The following is a 20,089-nucleotide window of genomic DNA, read 5'->3' as shown; positions in this document are numbered from 1 at the left end:
TATTGGACTTGTAATAGAGTTTTTTAATTGAATAAGTAATTTCTTTTTGACGAAAAGCGGAATATAAATTTCATATTCTTCGCACAACCTTGGACTACATTTGAGATGTAATTTTAAGAGCTAGCGGTACTAACTTTATCATAATGTACAGTACAGGAAGGTAATATGTAATCGATTTTATTACTACGAGGCGGTGTGGATTTAATTTTATTTTTTAGTTTATGGCCTTAATATAATTGTATTCGTTTGTTGCAATTTAATTAAAAAATATGGAGAGTGACATAAAAATCCAATAAACAAATTCAGATCTTTTTCTAACTTTGTAAAAATACTGTCACAAACCGGGCATCTTTTATTTATTTATCCAATAAACCCGTATTCGGATTTTCGCATGCAGGACGCTAGGTTCTTCCGCATCATAAAATTAATCGTTGGTAGGTACTTACAAGTACGTTGCATCACCTCACCATTATAGGGAAGTTAAAGTATACGCTGACTAATCAAACCTTGTAAGTTACCTTGTGATGTTATGTTATGCATAAAAGTAATGTGCACCATGATGTTACATTTGGAATTGGAATGAAAATGAAAAAATATCAGTATGAATAAAATGACCGTTCAATAATATTGTTCTTCTCAGATCAACTTTTTTACAAATTAAAATGGTTTTTTTAACTCACAGGTTTGTTTTCGTAGTAGTTTTGTTAGCCGTGCTTTTTGCATGTCTATTTACAGAATAAAGCATTAAATTTGCTATAGATAGGTATATTCACAGAAAGTAACAAATAAACCATTCTAGGTTAGGGCGAGGGTGGGTACTGTCATTTACATCAATGAAGCAATTCTTTCAAAAGTAGGAGAAACTCTATTGAGTCAAACAAAATTTTTAGGTTAGGACAATGGCGCCACATTACAGAACAATAACTGGTTTTGCATTTCTTGCCAGTGTTCAGGTTTTATTATTTCGCAGTTAAGATAATATAGGTATGATATATCTAAATACCTACTTAACGCTTGATAATGTTTCAGTAAGCACTTGTGGCTTAAATTAAATTTGATAACCTACATTGGAGAGTGTCTAAAAGCGAACTTACTTCGTACTGAATTTTTTAATCCCAAATATTTTAGAAGTGCCCCAGACATTTTAATAATACTCTTGCATACTACTACTTGTTAAAAATATTTTTGGAAGGCAACACTTATCTTATCAAAGCAAATATCTACGCTAATTTATAACTTTGTTTTATATAATAACCGTGAAATTTGGTCAATCTTATCATGCAATATAGCCAAACAACACGTGTTTTTGTACCTATTTCGCGGACACAATCAACGTGTTTGTTTCATTTAAGGGACTAATGTGACACTTTTCCTCTCGGAGGGATATTGGATTGCGGGACCAAAAATGAAACAATGAAAAGTCAAACACAAATAATATGCCTTTTGCAGTTGAAGATTAAAAATATTCAATAATTTTTTCAGGGTCGATTTGTAGATAAATCTATAAACCTAACAAAAGCCTCTCGGAAATGTTAACAGCAAAAAGTTCAATTCCAAAAAATGTGTAGGAATCTTTGTGTTCTAAATAGAGTTTTCCTTTTTCATCTGTTCACACACAAATCTTTCTTGTTTATAATTTTCGTTCTTTTCAAAATACATACTGAATACTAAAGAAAATGTTGCATTCTCATTTCAGTAATGAAAATAAAGATAAAAATGGACGTATGCAGATCCTAAGGACCGGGGCTCATTGATACCTATCGGAGTTTTAGTGCACATGAGATAGAATGCCGCATCCTATCTTATTGATACCCGCGAAATTTTAAAATCCACACACGTGTTTTTGTAAACATCCTCCCATGCCGATGCTTTTTTCCCCTGCCCTTATAGTCCTCACATCGCACATACCAAGTTGTTTGATCTCATCTATAAAGAGCTGCATATCCACATTAAAATCACCCTCCATGGCTGGTCGATTAACCAACAAAAATCAATCTTATCAATATCAATTTCAAAGATTAATGTGAATTGGTTATCTAATTATATAAAGTTAAATAAATAATTAAAATAAAATTAATCATTATGATATCGATAAAAGCGCTAGGTAGAACGAGCGCAGGTTTTCACGTGAAATGTCCCATTAGAATCTGAGTAGGTACTGGCGAAACGCTGGAAAACGACGCAGATAGGGGAGAGACCACGGCAGTCGCGATGCCTATCGAGATATGCCAGCGTATCAGAGCGGCGTTCCTTGTGCATTGACCCATTACCTACCCACAACTTCTCTCTGACTATCTGATTGAAAACAATTTGGGCGTCCCGATTACTTTGCATTGCAGCTCATGTGCACCGGGTCCTATGGTACAAAACTTCGTACAACAGGCACCAACTGGAAAGTATTGCAAGTGGTTTCATGAAAATGTACCAGCCCACACCTGAAGCGCAAAAGTTATTTCTCCGACGAGTCCTTAGTTCACTTAAGTGTCTAAAGTGGACGTTAGTGCCGAAACCCCACAGGCTTAATGTCATCGTCTGAAGGTAGAGGTTAGAGAACACGATTTGTGAGGGTACAAGTGATTGTCGATCACCTGCACTATGACGAACTACAACAATTTTTACTTACATGAAACTCATTTTCTATAGTTTTACTGCCTTCGCAAAAAAAAAAACTATGGCGCTACATGTCAACGTCCTAATTTTACTCCCACCAATCATCCCTGTGTCCGACGATGTGGAGGTGGGATTTAAATTTATGAATTGTTTAAGCAAAAATAAGAATTTTTAAGATAAAAAAAGTTTCAAGGTTCTGCAGTGCCTTCCCAAATAATTTTTTTATGATACTGTAGAGAATTTATCTGGATGGTTGAAATCTACGAAATATGTGTCATTTTACTCAGTGGTTATCAATGAGTTTTTATTCTTTAATTAATTTTGGCAAGATAGGATTACAATTTTTAGTAAGCGTGAGATAGCTCGCTAGAGAAAATTTGGCGGATTCGTCCGATTTTAGGAACGGGGAGGGAAGTTTTATGAACCTAGATCGTCTTTCGTAAGGGGAGTGGTAACAACAGCCAATTACATTTTTAACACGTCCATTTTTTTTTTTTTTTGAAAAAAGCCAAATCTTTCTTTTGTAATAGAATTACCTACTTTCTAAGGAAAATTGGTAAAAAGGAATTGTGATTTGGAAAGAGAGCATCATACATTTTTAATCAATATACATATTCAAAACGTTACGGTAATTTGATGTTTGATTTGACAAGCAAATTACTCAATTAATTATAAAAATTTGATGGAAACTTTTTCAGGAAAAAGGAGAAGTGATACATTAAGTAATTGTGGATTCTGTCATTAAGAGCTCCCCGAATGAAGTACATATATAAGAAAGGTCTATTTTTGATAAAGAATTCATATGATGTGAAAGTAAGAGAGTTCAAAACCCTTAAATAAAATATTTCAACGACTATTCGGCAACTGGATGCTTGAACTTTTTTCAGTTATTAAAACCAGTTATGTTTTTGTTTATTTTTTAGAATTTTATTTTATCTTACCTACTATTAAAATGTTCGTATTATCTTAGAATTATATTTTAATAAAAACACCTCGAAAAACACTGCCAATGCTTTTTTTTAAATAATAACTATATATTTTATAAAACCTACTACATTTTTGTCTAATCTACTACAATTTCGAGAGTTAACTACATACTACATTATTTTAAAAAATTGGCAACACTGCTCGCAAACAGCCAGATTGTAAGCCGCTCTAAGATCTGTGGAAGTAGAAGTTCTGGCAAGGAGTTATCATTCACTCTTGTTTAAACAATGTGATGGTTTAGGAGTTAGCCCATGCCGTGTGCCGTATGTCCGAATTTTTCTAGCGGAGATTTGTTAAATACCTATTAGACCGAGAGCCCGCGTAGAAAATACCTCGTCATAGGGTACAAAAGGTTTGATGTAACTAGGCAGTAGAATGTCACCGTGTGATTCCAAAATCGCCCGTCTGCCGACCCGCGGCGGTCAACTTGGCGTGGGGGCGAATTTTGAAAACTGTTCCAAATCACATAATACCTCGTCACTGGTACACGTATGATTTTTTGCAATCTGATCCGGAAATATGCACCCAATTCATAGTTGCAGCGGCAGACGATTTATCTGGGAAACTTTCCCGAGCAGACGCGTTTAAAAACATTCAAAAATTGTTAAATACCTCGTCATAAGGTACACGCTCGAATTATAGCTTAAAATAAACCTCTTTGAATGTAGAATTTGGGAAAACCATGAAAAACGCGGCAGACGGTCGTATAACTATAGCAGACGCCTTTGAAATTTGTAGTTCCATCTTCGTTTAACGCATTACTCCCCGTGCGGTAAAGCGAGAGCGCTGTCACTCAAGCACGCTCTGCTTGTAAAAACGGATCTACAGCTGGAAGTAGGTACCTACACCTAAATTAAATGTAGGCATTCCACAAATAATAGGATTTATGAAATACAAACCGTTATAAGTGTTTAGAATGGCAATATAACAAAAAAAAACGAATAGGTACGCTAGGGGTGCGGGGGTAAATGCCAAAACTGAGGGAAATCTTCCATTTAATATCCCCATAACTATCTAAATGAAGGTGTTTTTAAAACTTCATCGATTCATTTTATCAAAATTGCAATGGTTCGCTTTGAAATGAAAGTCTTGTATAGGTATCGTTACGGCATTTGACATTATTTTACTATTTTGAATTTTGGCACCATCAATGTGTATCTCTCATTATTTTATCAAAAATTCGTCAATAAAGTGGCTTTTGACACAGACGGAATGGGACGCTCAATTATACCATAGACGCTCATTAAAATGTACGGAAAACAAATATCGCGTACAAGAGTAAATATTTCCGCTGTAAACGTTGTTTATTATAAATACTTTTTTATTATACCTGAATCACAATCTCCGTTTTAAACACTCAAATGCGTGCGAAAATAGTATATTAAAGTACAAGTGTCATTTGACGAAGATTGTCGCACGAGGTAGTTTGCCGCATAAGCCGCTACGAATGCGGCAAAAGCCGAGTGCGACAAGTAGACAAATGACACGTGTGCTTTATACTATTTTTTCTATTTCGACTTTTATTTTAAATAATAAATTATACAAATTATAAATATTGCCTTTAGGCGTTGTTAGGTAATTTTAAACTATCATTCAGTGTATGTTGGTAATAGACACAGTTCATTTATTTTCACGTTGGCTAACCTGATTCCTGTATTTTCAAACTTCAAACTTTTAATTATTTGGTCATAATTCCATTTTGCGGCAGTTATGATGAATACGGATGACAAACACGTCTCTTGTACCCCACCAGAGATCCAAGAGATTGCCAATGAAGCGACGTTAAATTTACTGCCTGTAAAATCGAAAGTAAAGTACGAGGAGTACAAAATTTTTGAAAACTGGCTGGCCGAGAAGGGAGTTCAAAAAGTAAGCAAGAATGTACTGCTGGCATATTTTACTACGCTAAGTAAAAATAAAAAAAGTTCTACCCTTTGGAGTATATATTCAAAATTAATCGGGATTAATACAATCGGTCCAGTTCCTCATACGTTATTTACACTTTACAGGTTATGTTTGGTTTTGATTTGACGGATACCGTTGATGGCAAAAAAGCGAGGGGTACCAATCCAACAAAATAAAAAAAATAATACGTTTCTATTTCTTTCAGCATCATTTCTGTCTAGAAACGCACGCAAACTGGGCCAATCAAGTACGGTTTCGGTATTGTTTCCATATCGAAATAGAAAAAAGGCCTTTAAAACACACGTGCTTTAAAGTTGCTAAGTAACGATACTTCAAGAAGAACATTTCTTTGACTTTTGTACCTATCCTTTGGTTGAAGCTTTCACAAACGCGCCTAATGTAGGGTATATGCTTCCAAATCTGTTCCACTTTTTAATCGCAGCATTGCTTTGAAGTTTTGAATGAATGCACCAAAAATACCTTTGACATTTCCTTCATATATGCCAGCATTTTCGATTAATTTAAGACTGTATTCGTAAGTAACTTCCTATTCATCCATGGAAACAACTTTTCATATTCTTTATAATAGGCTTTACTGGAGTTGGATTTTACGCCTACCAACGTTTGTTTAGATTTTACAACAACCGATTTAATGGACGGCGTATTATCTTTTTCAATGGAAATCGTTTAATTCACCAAGACGATGATTTTTATAAGCAAACGTCAAGTGACATTTCCATGGCAATCGTGAAATTACGAACACCCAGCCCACTTAATTAGACATGTATTCGAGATATAACGTCAATATGACTTCATTGTATTTCCTATTTTTAAATTATACTGCAGGTATAATAAAAAATACTATAAGATACACGTGTATAATTGGTCTTTAAAGCACTTGCAACGTTAAAGGCACTCCGCTTTGCGTCGTGCCCTTAAACTCGTTGCGCGTGCTTTAAAGACCTGATTATACACTTGTATCTTAATATACTATTTCCTCAGTGAACTGCATTTTACAAAAAAATTAATGCCAGTTATCAGCAACTAATATTGATTTGGATTTGAATAACGTTTGAATCTGCTTTTTGTCTTACTAGTCATGGTTAAACATGATTTTGGTAATTGGATTTATTGCCGAATTTGTGCTAAAATAATGAGCACACCTGAAAATGAACTATTTCATACATCATTAGATGAGAAAAAAATCTTCTTTCGATTGGTGTCATTATAAACCGTGTAAGTTAACATGAGGAGTAACTATCTACAAAAAACCTTTTTCCCATGTTAATTCTGTATGTTCGGTTTTAGTATACGGACCGTGCGGTTTGGGAAGATCAACCCGGTATGTAAATTGCGAGGTAAATTGTGAAGATATATGTTACAAATTTTATAGTTTAGATGGCTTAATATACATATAGGGAAGTTCAAAACAGCCTCAACTGTACCTATACGTATGCAGAGGGTGACACAAGAATTGTTTTCCGTTTATCGTAAATGGCAGTTGCAAAGAACATAGATCTTATCTTGCTAAGGTTTTAAGAATAATAATTGGGTTTCTTTAACTCGATAGTCTCACCCCTTGATCTGAAAAAAAGTTAGATTTGGGACCTTTAATTGAGAAACGCTTTAGTTTGAGCTACGCTTCGTTTATACGGTGTCTGTATCACCGTCCGTTTGAGAGTGTTGGCACACTCCCTTGATTTAATATAGGTATCTCATTTAATGTTTCACATTTAATAAAGTATACGTAAGATCTGTGTTATTCTATGGTAAATATGAAAACTGAATTTTCAATCAATATCACCTGGTGAATTTTGTTTAGATATTAAAATAAAAATTAATGGCAATATATGAAATCACATTACAAAAAACATTGATGGTGCCAAAATTCAAAATAATAAAACAATGTCAAATGCCGTAACGATATACCTATACAAGAATTTCACTTCAAAACGAACCATCGGGTGTAATTTGCAATTTTGGTAAAATGAAACAACGTAGTTTTAAAAACAACTTCATTTAGATAGTTTTGGGGATATTTAATGGAAGATTTCTCTTAGTTTTAGTATATACCCCCGCACCCCTAGCGTTTTCGTTTTTTTTTTGTTATATTGCCATTCTAAACACTTTTTATAGCGTTTTGTATGTTGTGTTAGTCGTTATTTACATTAATAATGTAGTGTAGTAAAGTGCAGAAATATTTTTTTTAGTCGATAGTCGGAAAAATGGCATATTATTGTTTTGTTTATGTCATCACAAAGCATGTGATTTCCGTACTGTACGGGAATCTTAATTCCTGTACAGTACGGGAAAATATCTATATTCTTGTGAGCATGAAAAAATAAAAGAACAGTTATACACGCAAATGAATAGTTTATTGCCTATTAATATGTACATTAATAGTACAATTATTGCAGGTTCCAATCAAATTTGATAGTCCAGTCAATGTCGACTCTACTTCATAAATTAATTGAAGAAGTGGACTCCGTATTTGTTTTGGAGATGGTGCTAGTAGAGACGCCAACATTGCTTGCACCCTTACACTGAATATGTGCGCCAGAAATTGAAGTAACTATTCTCTCTGCCACATCCATTTTATTTTTTAAGGATTCTTCTATATATCCTTCCGCCACATTCGACGATTTCCAACCGCCGTGACGTTTTAAAACAGTCAAATCTGCACCATTATCTACCAAAATTGTCGCAGATGTCCTTCGAAAACAATGTCCCGTGCATTGAGTTAGAAAACTAATGGAGGGAATATAATGGTAGAGGGGGTAAGAATTTTTGTAGACGGAAGTTGCCACAGATAGAGGCCACTCGCGTGGATAGGTTCCCGTGAAGGTACATTTTGGCCGACATTATTTGACATATGAAAACGCGGGTCCTGTCACTGTCAGTTTTCCACCAAATTCAAATTTTATTAAATTTGCCATTTTAAAGTACCTAATAATTTCGGATCGGTTTGTGCTCTGGTTTATATAAATAACTAACTGCCTCATAGTGTTTTTATCACACGCAATTTTGTGAATTGTGAATGATTAGCTGCGTATCATGCAAAATTTCTCATAAAGGGAAGAAACAGGGCATTTCCTTTCATCGGTAAGACATGTCATTTATCATGTTGTAGGCGAGGTTGTAGGTACCTAGTTTATGTTTCTAGTTTTCCAAACGAACCGGTACTTCGAGCAAAATGGTAATATTACATTTGTAAATATATCTCAAGAACAGCTCTCGAAATTTACTTTTGTGCTCACAACACGTCATTGACTGTGATTTCGACCAAAGGTTGCCCCGGAAAATGTTCATCAAATATCTCGTCAAATATGGAAATATGCAGTAGGTACCTACTATCAAAACTTGTAATGAACCTGAGACCAACCAATCAATTGTAGCTATTGATCAACACAGTGAATTTAATGGGAGCTGTCAAGTTGTAGTGGCTATAGTAAATTGGCCTTAATTATATTAATGGAACACATCGATGTATATTTAGATTTGTAATCAATGATTATATTAAATCTGCATACTTTCTCATCCTTGTCTATTTTGTTTACTTTACCACGAGCATGTATTTTACTCCTATACGTTTTTTTGTTATTATTCCTATTAGTGGAAAGAAAATTATATCTCTACGCCACTGAAGTGAGACGCTAATGATAACGGAAGTGGTGTGGTACTTTAATCACAGTTAGAGGCCACTTTTGGTTCCCGTGGTCTACGTCTGGCCAAGCATTTGATTCCCTCCATTAGTTTTCTAACTCAATGGTCCCGTGTAAAGGTTTGCATCGGACAGTTTCAAAAAGTTAGCAACGATTTGTGGAATGCTGGCAAATTTATGCACCCCCACTACTTGCTTAAATCCTTTACCATTATGGTATTTGAAGAAAAACCTATTGCAGTCAAAATTGGATGGTCGAACGGCTGCATATTTACGGTATGTTCCTAAATAAGTGTCGTTTACTATAAACGACCGTGGTTTATTGGTTTTGTTGCATGGAATCTTCACCAGTAGTTGTGAACCCAAATCCTCTATGTCCGTAAGCTTTATGTTACATAACTCCTCTCGCCGACAGGCGCCATAAATTCCGAAAATTACCACAACCTAAAAAAATTAAATTATAATCTTCAGGCCTTTCAATTAAAATCTTACTTTAGCCATGAGGTAAGTATCATCTGGAGCGTTCATCATAAATTCTCGGATTTGTTCGTTGGTGAAGACTTTCGACTTCTTTGCTTTGTAACCCACGGATTGCTTTTTCAAATATGCTCGCAGTTTGTTATATGAAGTGATGTCTACATTTTGCTTTAACATAAGAGTGGCCTTCAACATGGAGTAATTTGCCCAAAGTGTTGAGGGTTTCATCTTTTTCGACAAATCAAGAAAATATCCGAGTACCACATTTTCCGAAAACGAATAAGTTCCTTTACTTGATCTATATTCCATAAAACGTTGATAAGCATTTTCATACTTCCCCTCGATTTAGTTGGCAACAGATTAAGAGTAGCTTCATTGACTGCCTCCAAAACTTCAGGTGGTGTTCTACAAAATAAATCTTCATCAAAATTACCATCGATATCCATTTTATATTAATATTGCACATCAACTAATTATAAATTCACTCAAACGAAAAAATTTTCGATTTGTTTACGTCATGTCCATGGTAACGTTCAAACAATGCATGCTCGGAAAACAAACTTGATGTTTGCATTTATTAATTACTGTAAATAAAAAAAAGGTGCCGCCCGGGTTCGATCCTCGCACCTATCGCATACAAGCCTAGACTAATGACATTAGACCAAATGACAATTGGTGAAAATTAAATTTAGTTTGAAATGGTATATTTGGTGTTTTAACTATTGGCTATCGACTAAAAAATAGTATGTACAACACGTAGGAAAAGTATATTCCTGGACTCTGATAGTTGTAAGCCTCGGCTAACGCCTCGGCTTACAATCACTATCATCGTCCAGGAATATGCAACTTTTCCTACTTGTCATACAATCTACTATTAATATTTGTGTTCATGTTTTGTGACATAAATCCTATTATTTGTGGAACGCCTACATTTAATTTAGGTGTAGGTACCTACTTCCAGCTGTAGATCCGTTTTTACAAGCAGACCGTGCTTGAGTGCCAGCGCTCTCGCTTTACCGCACGGGGAGTAATGCGTTAAACGAAGATGGAACTACAAATTTCAAAGGCGTCTGCTATAGTTATACGACCGTCTGCCGCGTTTTTCATGGTTTTCCCAAATTCTACATTCAAAGAGGTATATTTTAAGCTATAATTCGAGCGTGTACCTTATGACGAGGTATTTAACAATTTTTGAATGTTTTTAAACGCGTCTGCTCGGGAAAGTTTCCCAGATAAATCGTCTGCCGCTGCAACTATGAATTGGGTGCATATTTCCGGATCAGATTGCAAAAAATCATACGTGTACCAGTGACGAGGTATTATGTGATTTGGAACAGTTTTCAAAATTCGCCCCCACGCCAAGTTGACCGCCGCGGGTCGGCAGACGGGCGATTTTGGAATCACACGGTGACATTCTACGGCCTAGTTACATCAAACCTTTTGTACCCTATGACGAGGTATTTTCTACGCGGGCTCTCGGTCTATATAGGATTATTACAAAAATTTAGACACGTAAAAGATCATGGTCATTTGGTCGCCATAATTAAAAATGGCCACCACGTTGCTAGATTGGTAGCTACCGAGCTTGAGAGGTACCTATTGCGATCACCATTTTTTAGACATTTCAAAATGTCATCGAATGTCGACGTTTAGATCATTTTTACCAACTGTTAAAAAATGTATGTATACATATGTATACAGCGTGTTCCTAAATATGATGTAAATACGGAAGGGGCGAATTCTTTGGCTTATTTTGGGACTAAAAGTTCATAGATACATGGGTCCGCAAACGCTTTGTTACCGATCTACAGGGTGTTATAATTTCACCGTACACTTTACAAATTAAACTTTTATAATTTATAAACATATGCAAACACAAGGTACAATTTCAATTACTAATTAAAATTACATTTACTTAGTTATAAGTACTAATAGGAACTAAGAAGTGGCTTAGTTTGGTCGATTAAAGTCTTCGTTTAGGTCGAGATTTTGAGTGAATTATACCTTATACCTCGCCTAGAATCTCGAATTTTATTCATGGTCTTTTCAGCAGAAAAAATAAAAAAAACCATCGATCTTGCAAGTGCGCCATACGTTGTTATATGTAAACTTTTCTTTATTATGTAACGCTAAATTTCCTTGTTGCCTACACCTATTACGTTGCAGTCAAATCAAAAGGTACATGTATTGCGCAGCGATAACTAAATAATTGTTGCCTACGCCATTGTGTAAGTGTACGCGACTGGCATTGAAATAAAATTGTGCGTTTAAGTTTGCGAAAGTGATAACAGCTTTGTAGCACGAAGGCGTTAGTTTTCCACGGTGGCTATGGCGTTGTTTTTAGTAGCGCATTGTCTTGAGTGCCGCCACCAAGGAAGAAAATAACGAGAGTTCCCTAACTACAAGACATCTTCAGTGTTCTTAAGACAAAGAATAATGCCATCGTAAGTACCATTGAACTATAAACAGCTGTCATCGTGAGCATATATACGTACCTACGTCGTATTGCGTTAATTAAACATCATACCCGAGCTTTGGTACCTGGACAAAGGTAAGCTGTAAGCCTTTAAAAAGGTAGCTTTTAATCTCACTTTGGGTGGCTGGCTGGCAGTAAATGCGAACCCGTAGAAGAACGCTTGTAAAAAGACGCGGAGTGTACATGTACCACCTATCAGGGCCGTGTAGTTAACAACTTTAGGGACGGGGCTACATGATGTGGAGTTGGTGGCATTTGGGCGTCATCACCGAGCGTTGTACACCTTACACTAACCTGGAGATTTTTCAGTGTTTTTCTATCTTCTTCTACAGTTTTTCTCCGATTGTTTTCAAATAGGTCTCGTTGGAAAGATCTTTTCAACGTGCACAACTCCTGGGTGGCGGAATTTTGCTTTTTTTCCTAGGGGCCTGTTGCACGGCGTGCTTCGAGAGGTAGTCGACTTTGGGCGCCCAAATGTTTCTTAAAGCTCGAGCTATGAGAAGTACCCAAAATTGAGTACTATTTAATGCCGGCTTTTTGGCGAATTCCACCAAAATGCGAATTGCGAGTGAACGGGATCTGCCACACAAAAATGCGCTGAAGTCCCTTCCATCTTACACGAGGACTTTGATAATTTTTTTAACAATGTAGAGTTATTGTTAATTTTAATATCACTACTACCATTGAATAATATTATTCAATGCTACTACACACGGACAATATTACCTTATATTCTCACTCACTGGATATATTTGCACAACTTTACCAACTATCGTAGTGTAACTAATCTTCCAAAAGACGCCGACCAAAAATTTGGTTTCGCATTCAATAATTCCGAGAATAATTCTAATTGCGCGACTTTGAGGAAGAAACTATTAACCAAAAGTTACTACTGCGATTGTTTTATTTGTACAACTCATTTTTTTGGACGACATATTTAATAGAAAAAAAGTATATGGATGGATAACAATTTTGACACTTTTTGGCCGACTTCTATCTGTCTACAAACCGAGGTACAACATCTATCGACGAACGGAGAAGTGAGAAACATAGGTGGTTCGGGAAGTCGAAATCGTTCTCTTATTAGGCACTCGTCTATTCTTCAGATAATACTAATTTTTGACAGATTGATACCAGTTCAGGGTTTCTAGAAGATTATCACGTAGTTCCCAAAATGGGCGTATTCTAAGGCATCACAGGATGATTATCTGCATTTGCGTAATGGTCAAAGGGGCAAATAAAACCCACTCGATAAGAAATAAAGTTTAGCGTATTAATTGTAATTGTAACCCATCTTAGATTTCCAGTAGGCGAACAAATTATTTGCAACAATCAAGAAATCCGGAGAAGTTCTCTCGTTATCACTTCTAATTTTTCGCATCAAAAAATGAATAATAATATTCAGCGTGATAGGTAACTCATTGGCATTGCGCAACAAATATTCATAAATTCCCCCGGAAGATACTTAGTGAAAATAAATCATATCTACAAAATTCAGTTAATTCGTTTCACGTAATACCATCTTTTAAAAGAAGTTATCTCACTAACTGTCACTGGAATGAAGTTACTGTTGCGTAAAAAGAGAGGTTATCATTATCAGAAAGACCAATTCTAGTTTCTGACTGTTGGGTCAAACTCTTGATAGAATTACTCGTAATGAAATGCAGGGTTATAGAATTAATAATTTTGTCATAGATTACATTTACATTAGATAATCTTCTCATTTGTTTATCATCTGCGGTACCTTATATTGAATGTGTATTTTTTTAACGTCAAGGACTCTCCGGATAGGTAAAGTACCTGTAACCCGAGGGCATGAATCATAGTCAATAATGAAGTTTTCCAATTTTTTTCCTTGGAGCTCGTATTTTTAACTGCTTACTGCAGATTTGGGGACTTGGGTTCGCTACTTTTTTAAATCGTTTTTCATTGATACGAAACTGGGCGTTGGTTTTATTGCACACTGGAAACTACACTGGTGATTTTAGGCCACTTCCGAAGGCGCGGTTTCCCCAAAGGAAAATTTGCTTTGAGCTATTCTACAACAACATTTAAAAAAAAAGTAAGCAATGATGTTCATGTGTTTTCTTAGGATGATTATTAAAAACCCTGTTAAAGCCGAAGTATTGTGGAAAACCACCACAAAGGTCGCAATCTTTTTTCTTCAAAATTACTCTTCATTGTATTTCATTCTGTGAAGCTAAATATTTCGAAAACTTGTAATGCGTTTTTCGAACATCTAAAAACCATCTCAGTTTCTCTTTCGTTCAAATTTAATTAACTAATCATAACTACCACAACATGACTCTTCCAAATTTTAATTCTCTAAGTCAGAAAGAGAAGTGCTGCATTACCGTATTTTCCAAAAAAATATAGAATACAGAAATATTCATAAGCGAAAATAGTTATTTATATAACAAGAGCGCGAAGTTCAATTTCGCGCATTGAGACTGAAGGTATTTTGACGAGGCGAAGCCGAGTCAAAATATCAGTCAAATGCGCGAAATAACTTCGCGCTAGCGTTATATACAATATTTTTTTTCTATTTCGGTGTTACAATGAGAATTTTGTGCAACCGTTTTCGGCAAAAACAGTGTTTCAATGAGTTCCATTGTAACATTGTTTTTGGTAACTTTTCATCTCTAAGTTGGCAGTTCGCCAAGACGTCAACGTCAAATCATCCGATGTAAAATCAAATTACGTAAAATTTATGTGTTTTCCTTGATTTTTGGTACACGAAGAACTTAATACGTTCCAAATCAGCAGTTTACACATCCACCATAAATAAATTTATCTACGAATAAAAAATTACACATTCACGGAATTTAAAGTTTCCAAATGTCAGTGTTGTGTTTATCTACGCTGCCAACTTAAAATTTGTCAACGTAAATGGTGTTGCCAACTTAAGACATATTAATTCTAAAGTTTCCTGTAGTTTTTCATAATTACTTTTTAATTAAATTAAAGCCCCGAAATAGAAAAAATAGTATGAAAAACACGTGTTACAATGCTTTATTGTAAACTCCTATCTTGTGGACACTCGTGGCTCCGCTTCGCTACGCCACTCGTGCCACAAGATAGTCGTATTACAATAGGTCGCATTGTAACACTTGTATTTCAATATACTATTCTACAACTGAACCGATTGTTAATTAAAATTGCTGTTTAAGTTCAACTTTGTCACGTGCGCGAAATACTTTTTTTCACTGTTGACGATTTCGGGCACGTTGTCAATAGCAACCTTACTTACTAATTAACCGTTTAAAAATCTAGTACTTCGCGTTTCGAAATCCGCCAGAAAATGACAGGTTTTTTTGACAGTTGTAGAAAAACGTTGTTTTTTTACCACGTCCACAATCTCTAAAGAATATTTGTTTGAAAAAAGAAAAAAGCTGTAAAACTGTCGTTTGTCGCACTCACGTGTGTTACTTAGGGAAGGTCTGGTTTATGGCAAATAACTAAACAAACAATGTTCAAAAATATATGAAATGATATATAGGTAACTAATTGGATGGAATTATCTTACATAGACAGGTATCTAATGGTATTTTAAGTATCAAGAAGTACGTACACTTTTAACCCTTATAATACCAAGCGGGGTGCAAATGCACCCCAACGTCTGTATTTTGGTCATAATTTTGACAACAAATTTTTGTGACTTCTGGGGTCGTTGGTAATTGTAGTTTTTAGTCTTCTGAGCACCTCCTATACATTATTTGATTTTATATAATTTTGCTAAACAAAAATAATTGAGACAATACACTCTGGGGTGCGTTTGCACCCCGCTTGGTATCGGACGCTTGTTGAATTTCCGTCATATAAATCATGCGTATTATGAATTGGTTCTTTCAAGACGCATGCGTCGGCTGCTTGGCAATATGGCAACATTTGTATTAGCCAGTGATGTGTTAGACAGCATACAGGTAGTGTTGTCCGTTGATTGAATTTTTCTGTTTGGTGTGAATTCGTGATAACGATGAGCCGGTTACGTTTTCGTGATGAAAATAACCTCACAGAAGCGGAAATGCTGATGTTACTTGAAGAGGATGATACGGAATACGACGCGCTGATTGAAGAAGATGCCGCAAGTGATATTGAAGATAACGACCATGTATCTGACCAAGAAGAAGTTGATGACCTAATTTGTGCAAATGATGAAGAAACAGAACCGCTGCAGGTTGACCAATCGGACTCGTGTGGGGATAGTGATCCGTTTTATATTGCCAAAGATGGTACACATTGGTCTAAGTTACCCGTAAATAAAATTTCTAGACGTTCGCGAGCAAATATCCTTACCGTTGCCCCAGGGTCAAATTCCAAAACATCCAGCATCAAAGACGCATTTTTTTTATTTTTTACTCCAGATATACTGGAAATCCTTGTGCGGGAAACCAACCGTAAAGCTCGACAATATTTTGATGAGTGGAATGCTGCAAATCCCACCCGTACCAAGAAATATGCAGCAACCAATGACACTGAAATTGAAGCATACATAGGCTTATTGATCACCATGGGAGCATTGCAAGCAAGTAGGGAACCCATTGAAATGCTTTTCACTAGTGATCTCGCGTATTGTCGGCCCATTTTTCCTGCAACACTTTCCAGAAATCGATATAATTTCCTAACAAAATTCTTGCGCTTCGATAATTTTGAGACGAGGCAAGAGAGAAGACTTATCGATAAATTGGCACCTGTAAGAGATATTTTTGAAAAACTGGTGTCAAACTGTAAACGTGCGCTCAACCCAAGTCATCATTTATGTGTTGATGAACAACTAGTGCCATTTCGAGGGAAAGCACCATTTCGAGTCTATATGAAAAATAAACCGGCCAAGTACGGAATTAAGATTTGGGCTCTTGCGGATTGTGGTTCGAACTATACTGTGAACATGCAGGTGTATTTAGGTAAGATTTTTAGTATTCTGTGTCATGTAGCCAACTTTTGTCTGGGTTTTAGGAAAAATAAACAATAAACCAGAAAAAAACCAAGGCCAACGGGTGGTCCTTGATCTTGTTGAACATTTAGGTACAGGATACGGTATAACAACCGACAATTTTTTTACAAGCCTTAAGCTGGCTGATAAACTCTGGGAAAAAAAATTAACGCTCTGTGGAACACTTCGTAAAAATAAAACATTTATACCCAGAGAATTATTGCCCTCTCCAATGAAGCCAGTATTGTCTTCTATGTTCGCTTTCAAAAAGAACCGCACTTTGGTTTCATACGTGCCACAAAAAAGGCGCGCAGTTCTATTACTTTCCAGCGAACATGAGGATGACAAAGTCAATGGTGAAGATGTGGACAACAAACCAGACATAATCTTACATTATAACAGTACTAAAGGTGCGGTAGATGCAACGGATCAAATGGCCCAAAAGTACACCACGCAAAGAAAGACCGCTAGGTGGCCTATGGCAATATTCTATCATATGATTGATATTGCAGCGATAAATGCCTTCAAAATATGGGTGATGGCTAATCCTGAATATGAAAAGGGCCATTTAGATGCAAGAAGAAGGTTTCTGCTACAATTAGGCAAAGATTTATCTAAGGATCACATAATGTTTCGTTATAAAAATAATAATGGTTTGAAGGCGAATATAAAAGAATGCATGCTGAAGGTTTTCCCTGAAATGAAAGAAGAAAGAACACCACAAGAACAACCAGAGGCAACTCAAGGTCGATGTTATCTTTGTACAAGACAGTTTTGTATAGATTGTTGCCAGTTTGTATGTCTAGAACATTCCCAAAAACAAGTGTTATGTCTAACATGTAAAAATAAAAAATAGTTACCCATTTTTTAAATTTATGAAGCCTGAGTTAAATAAAGGTTAAATATCACTGATTACATATTTTTCCATTCAACCAGAACCTAATAGAGTAAAATTGTGTAGAAATACTGTAATTATATGTAAAAAATTAATGGGGTGCAAATGCACCCCGCTTGGTAACGCACGTAAGAATAAGAGCTTGGTATTATAAGGGTTTTAATAAGGTAATGAATTCAATGGATTTACATTACTGCAATTCTAAGTGATTAAGACTAGATAGCGATAGGCATATTTTTACATTGATTTTTTCCAAGATTTGGCGCCGAATTGGCAGGCAGCGAGATGGCCTGGCGCCAAAATGACCGGCGCCGAGATGTCCTGGCGCCAAAATGGCCAGCGCCAAATCGGCGGCGCCCAATCAGCGGCGCCGAGTTGTACCAGACCGTGTTGCTTATCTTATGTTTGATAAAAAATGTTTCTCAAACATTCTAACAGAAAACCTGGCATCATCATTGCACGACTATATCAATAACAGTTGCTAATGATCAGAGCTTTGCTGTCGAAAGAATGGCAAAAACTTCAAAGGCTGATAGTTAGAAAAATTCCACCGGGACCGAATGCTTTTGGAGCCCAACTACTCGCGGTAATATAATAATGACATATATTTAATTTCAAATACAAACTTATAGCGATACCGTGCGGTCACAACTATTGCATTTTTTTGTTTTACAGAATTTTCCAAGATTATAAATAGATCGATCTATGAAGATGAAGAGGAGCTTAATAGTTCTCAAGGTTCTGAGAGTTCTAGATTGTATAAGTTCCATATGTACCGAGATATGTACTATAGCCATTTTTCTGATGGCATATCTTCAGCAGGAATGGACATTTTCTGGTTTTCTTTAAATCATGATAATTATTGTGCAAATGACAATGGTTGTGGAGATCCCCATGATAGACATCCTTATCTTGGATGCAATTTATATTGGCTTTCTCAAATTCTCATTGGTAAAAGTTTTATCTATTTTATTTTTATTGTTATTTTGTTTCTTTGGTTGTCCAGATGTTACGAAGTGGGCGAAACGTTGACTTTTCGTTCAACATTGGCACGGTGCTATCGCGGAAGTCTCTTGCATCTAACTCTGAGAGTTTAGAATATGCCAAGACGATTCTAAGGGGGTTATAAAAATGGTTCTGTAGAAAATTCTACTGCGAAAAATAATCGATATATCGATAAACATCGATAATTTTTCGTAACCCTAATCGGGATGTACATAAAAATAGTGAAAAAATTCTTCCTGTTTGGATCTTACAAGAATTTGCCCCTTTTGCCAGGTGGCCATTTTCATAATAAGAAAAAATTATGAACAATATGGGTATACCCGAGGGTATATGGATAATCGATAATATCAATAACCTCGTCAATAACCGATAATATCCATAATCGATGGTGTTTTTCTATTATCGCGCAGCTCTAGTGCCAGTGGTCATGTCACATTGGAAAATCTTACAATTCAATTTTTATAGGTACCCTTGTATGGATGCAGTGATTCATAAAAATGTGTTCTTCCAACTTTTTCAAACGTTATATATTAGGGTTAATTTGTGATAGTACCTCGGAGTCAATTTGACTCAATCCAAGCCTGAATCTGTGACAACTTGAAGCAACGACTTTTCAAAGTGAAGTGGGGTAGTTAATAAATTATTTTCGAAGCAACGTTATTTTGGAAATGTTTATATTCCTCAATCCTGATAAATTACCTCAGTCTCAGTAAATCCACCTCTTTAAATCAGATTAATGTCATTTGTACACACACCACTTCCGCGGTTTTACCAAAAGTTGACCCACACTATTATATGTATAGTGGAGTGCTGTAGATAGGATATATTAAGCCCCAAATCCTTAACATTTGTGTCTCCGTTATTAAAACCATGATCAAAGCTACTTTGTCACCGTTTTCGTAAACTTTAAATTCGAAGATTTTTTCGAAACTTTCAGCAAGTGTAGCCCTTCACAGAATAAATTTATTTTTTGTGACGAATTGTAATTTTTATTTTAAGTAAGACGCAAAACAGTTTTGATTATATCAATATAAAAATGTATAATTATATTCCTCACAATATTAAGGCTTTACCTTTTAATTTATTCAAATCAAGAACTAAAGCATTTCTTATTGATGAAGCGTTTTACTCGTATGAGGA

The 20,089-nt window shown here is 35.7% G+C and overlaps 2 protein-coding genes across 2 annotated transcripts; one reads left to right on the top strand and one right to left on the bottom strand.

The window, feature by feature from the left end:
* Nucleotides 1-9,259: 9,259 nt before the first annotated feature.
* On the bottom strand, nucleotides 9,260-9,970 carry LOC116164036. The gene is made up of 3 exons (XM_031478163.1): nucleotides 9,656-9,970; nucleotides 9,439-9,607; nucleotides 9,260-9,366 (listed from the first exon to the last, which is right to left on the bottom strand). The coding sequence occupies exons 1-3, from the start codon at nucleotides 9,947-9,949 to the stop codon at nucleotides 9,260-9,262; spliced, it is 570 nt and encodes a 189-aa protein (XP_031334023.1). The 5' UTR covers nucleotides 9,950-9,970.
* A 5,504-nt stretch (nucleotides 9,971-15,474) lies between these two features.
* LOC116162767 (piggyBac transposable element-derived protein 4-like) lies at nucleotides 15,475-18,578 on the top strand. The gene is made up of 2 exons (XM_031476466.1): nucleotides 15,475-17,020; nucleotides 17,073-18,578. Exons 1-2 carry the CDS (start codon nucleotides 16,093-16,095, stop codon nucleotides 17,903-17,905), a joined length of 1,761 nt encoding a protein of 586 aa, XP_031332326.1. The 5' UTR covers nucleotides 15,475-16,092; the 3' UTR covers nucleotides 17,906-18,578.
* The last annotated feature ends 1,511 nt before the right edge of the window (nucleotides 18,579-20,089 follow it).

Source organism: Photinus pyralis, unplaced genomic scaffold (assembly GCF_008802855.1).
Source record: "Photinus pyralis isolate 1611_PpyrPB1 unplaced genomic scaffold, Ppyr1.3 Ppyr1.4_LG2, whole genome shotgun sequence".
In the NCBI taxonomy this organism is placed as follows: Eukaryota; Metazoa; Arthropoda; class Insecta; order Coleoptera; family Lampyridae; genus Photinus; species Photinus pyralis.
Note: the sequence above shows the minus strand (reverse complement) of the source record. Positions and strands in the feature narration are given on the sequence as shown.

Coding starts and splice junctions, on each gene's coding strand:
- LOC116164036 (XM_031478163.1), bottom strand. CDS start 9,949: ATGGAATATAGATCAAGTAAAGGAACTTATTCGTTTTCGGAAAATGTG. Junction 9,608..9,655: donor ATACTTACCTCATGGCTAAA/GTAAGATTTTAA, acceptor TAATTTTTTTAG/GTTGTGGTAATTTTCGGAAT. Junction 9,367..9,438: donor CACTTATTTAGGAACATACC/GTAAATATGCAG, acceptor ATAATGGTAAAG/GATTTAAGCAAGTAGTGGGG.
- LOC116162767 (XM_031476466.1), top strand. CDS start 16,093: ATGAGCCGGTTACGTTTTCGTGATGAAAATAACCTCACAGAAGCGGAA. Junction 17,021..17,072: donor GAACATGCAGGTGTATTTAG/GTAAGATTTTTA, acceptor TCTGGGTTTTAG/GAAAAATAAACAATAAACCA.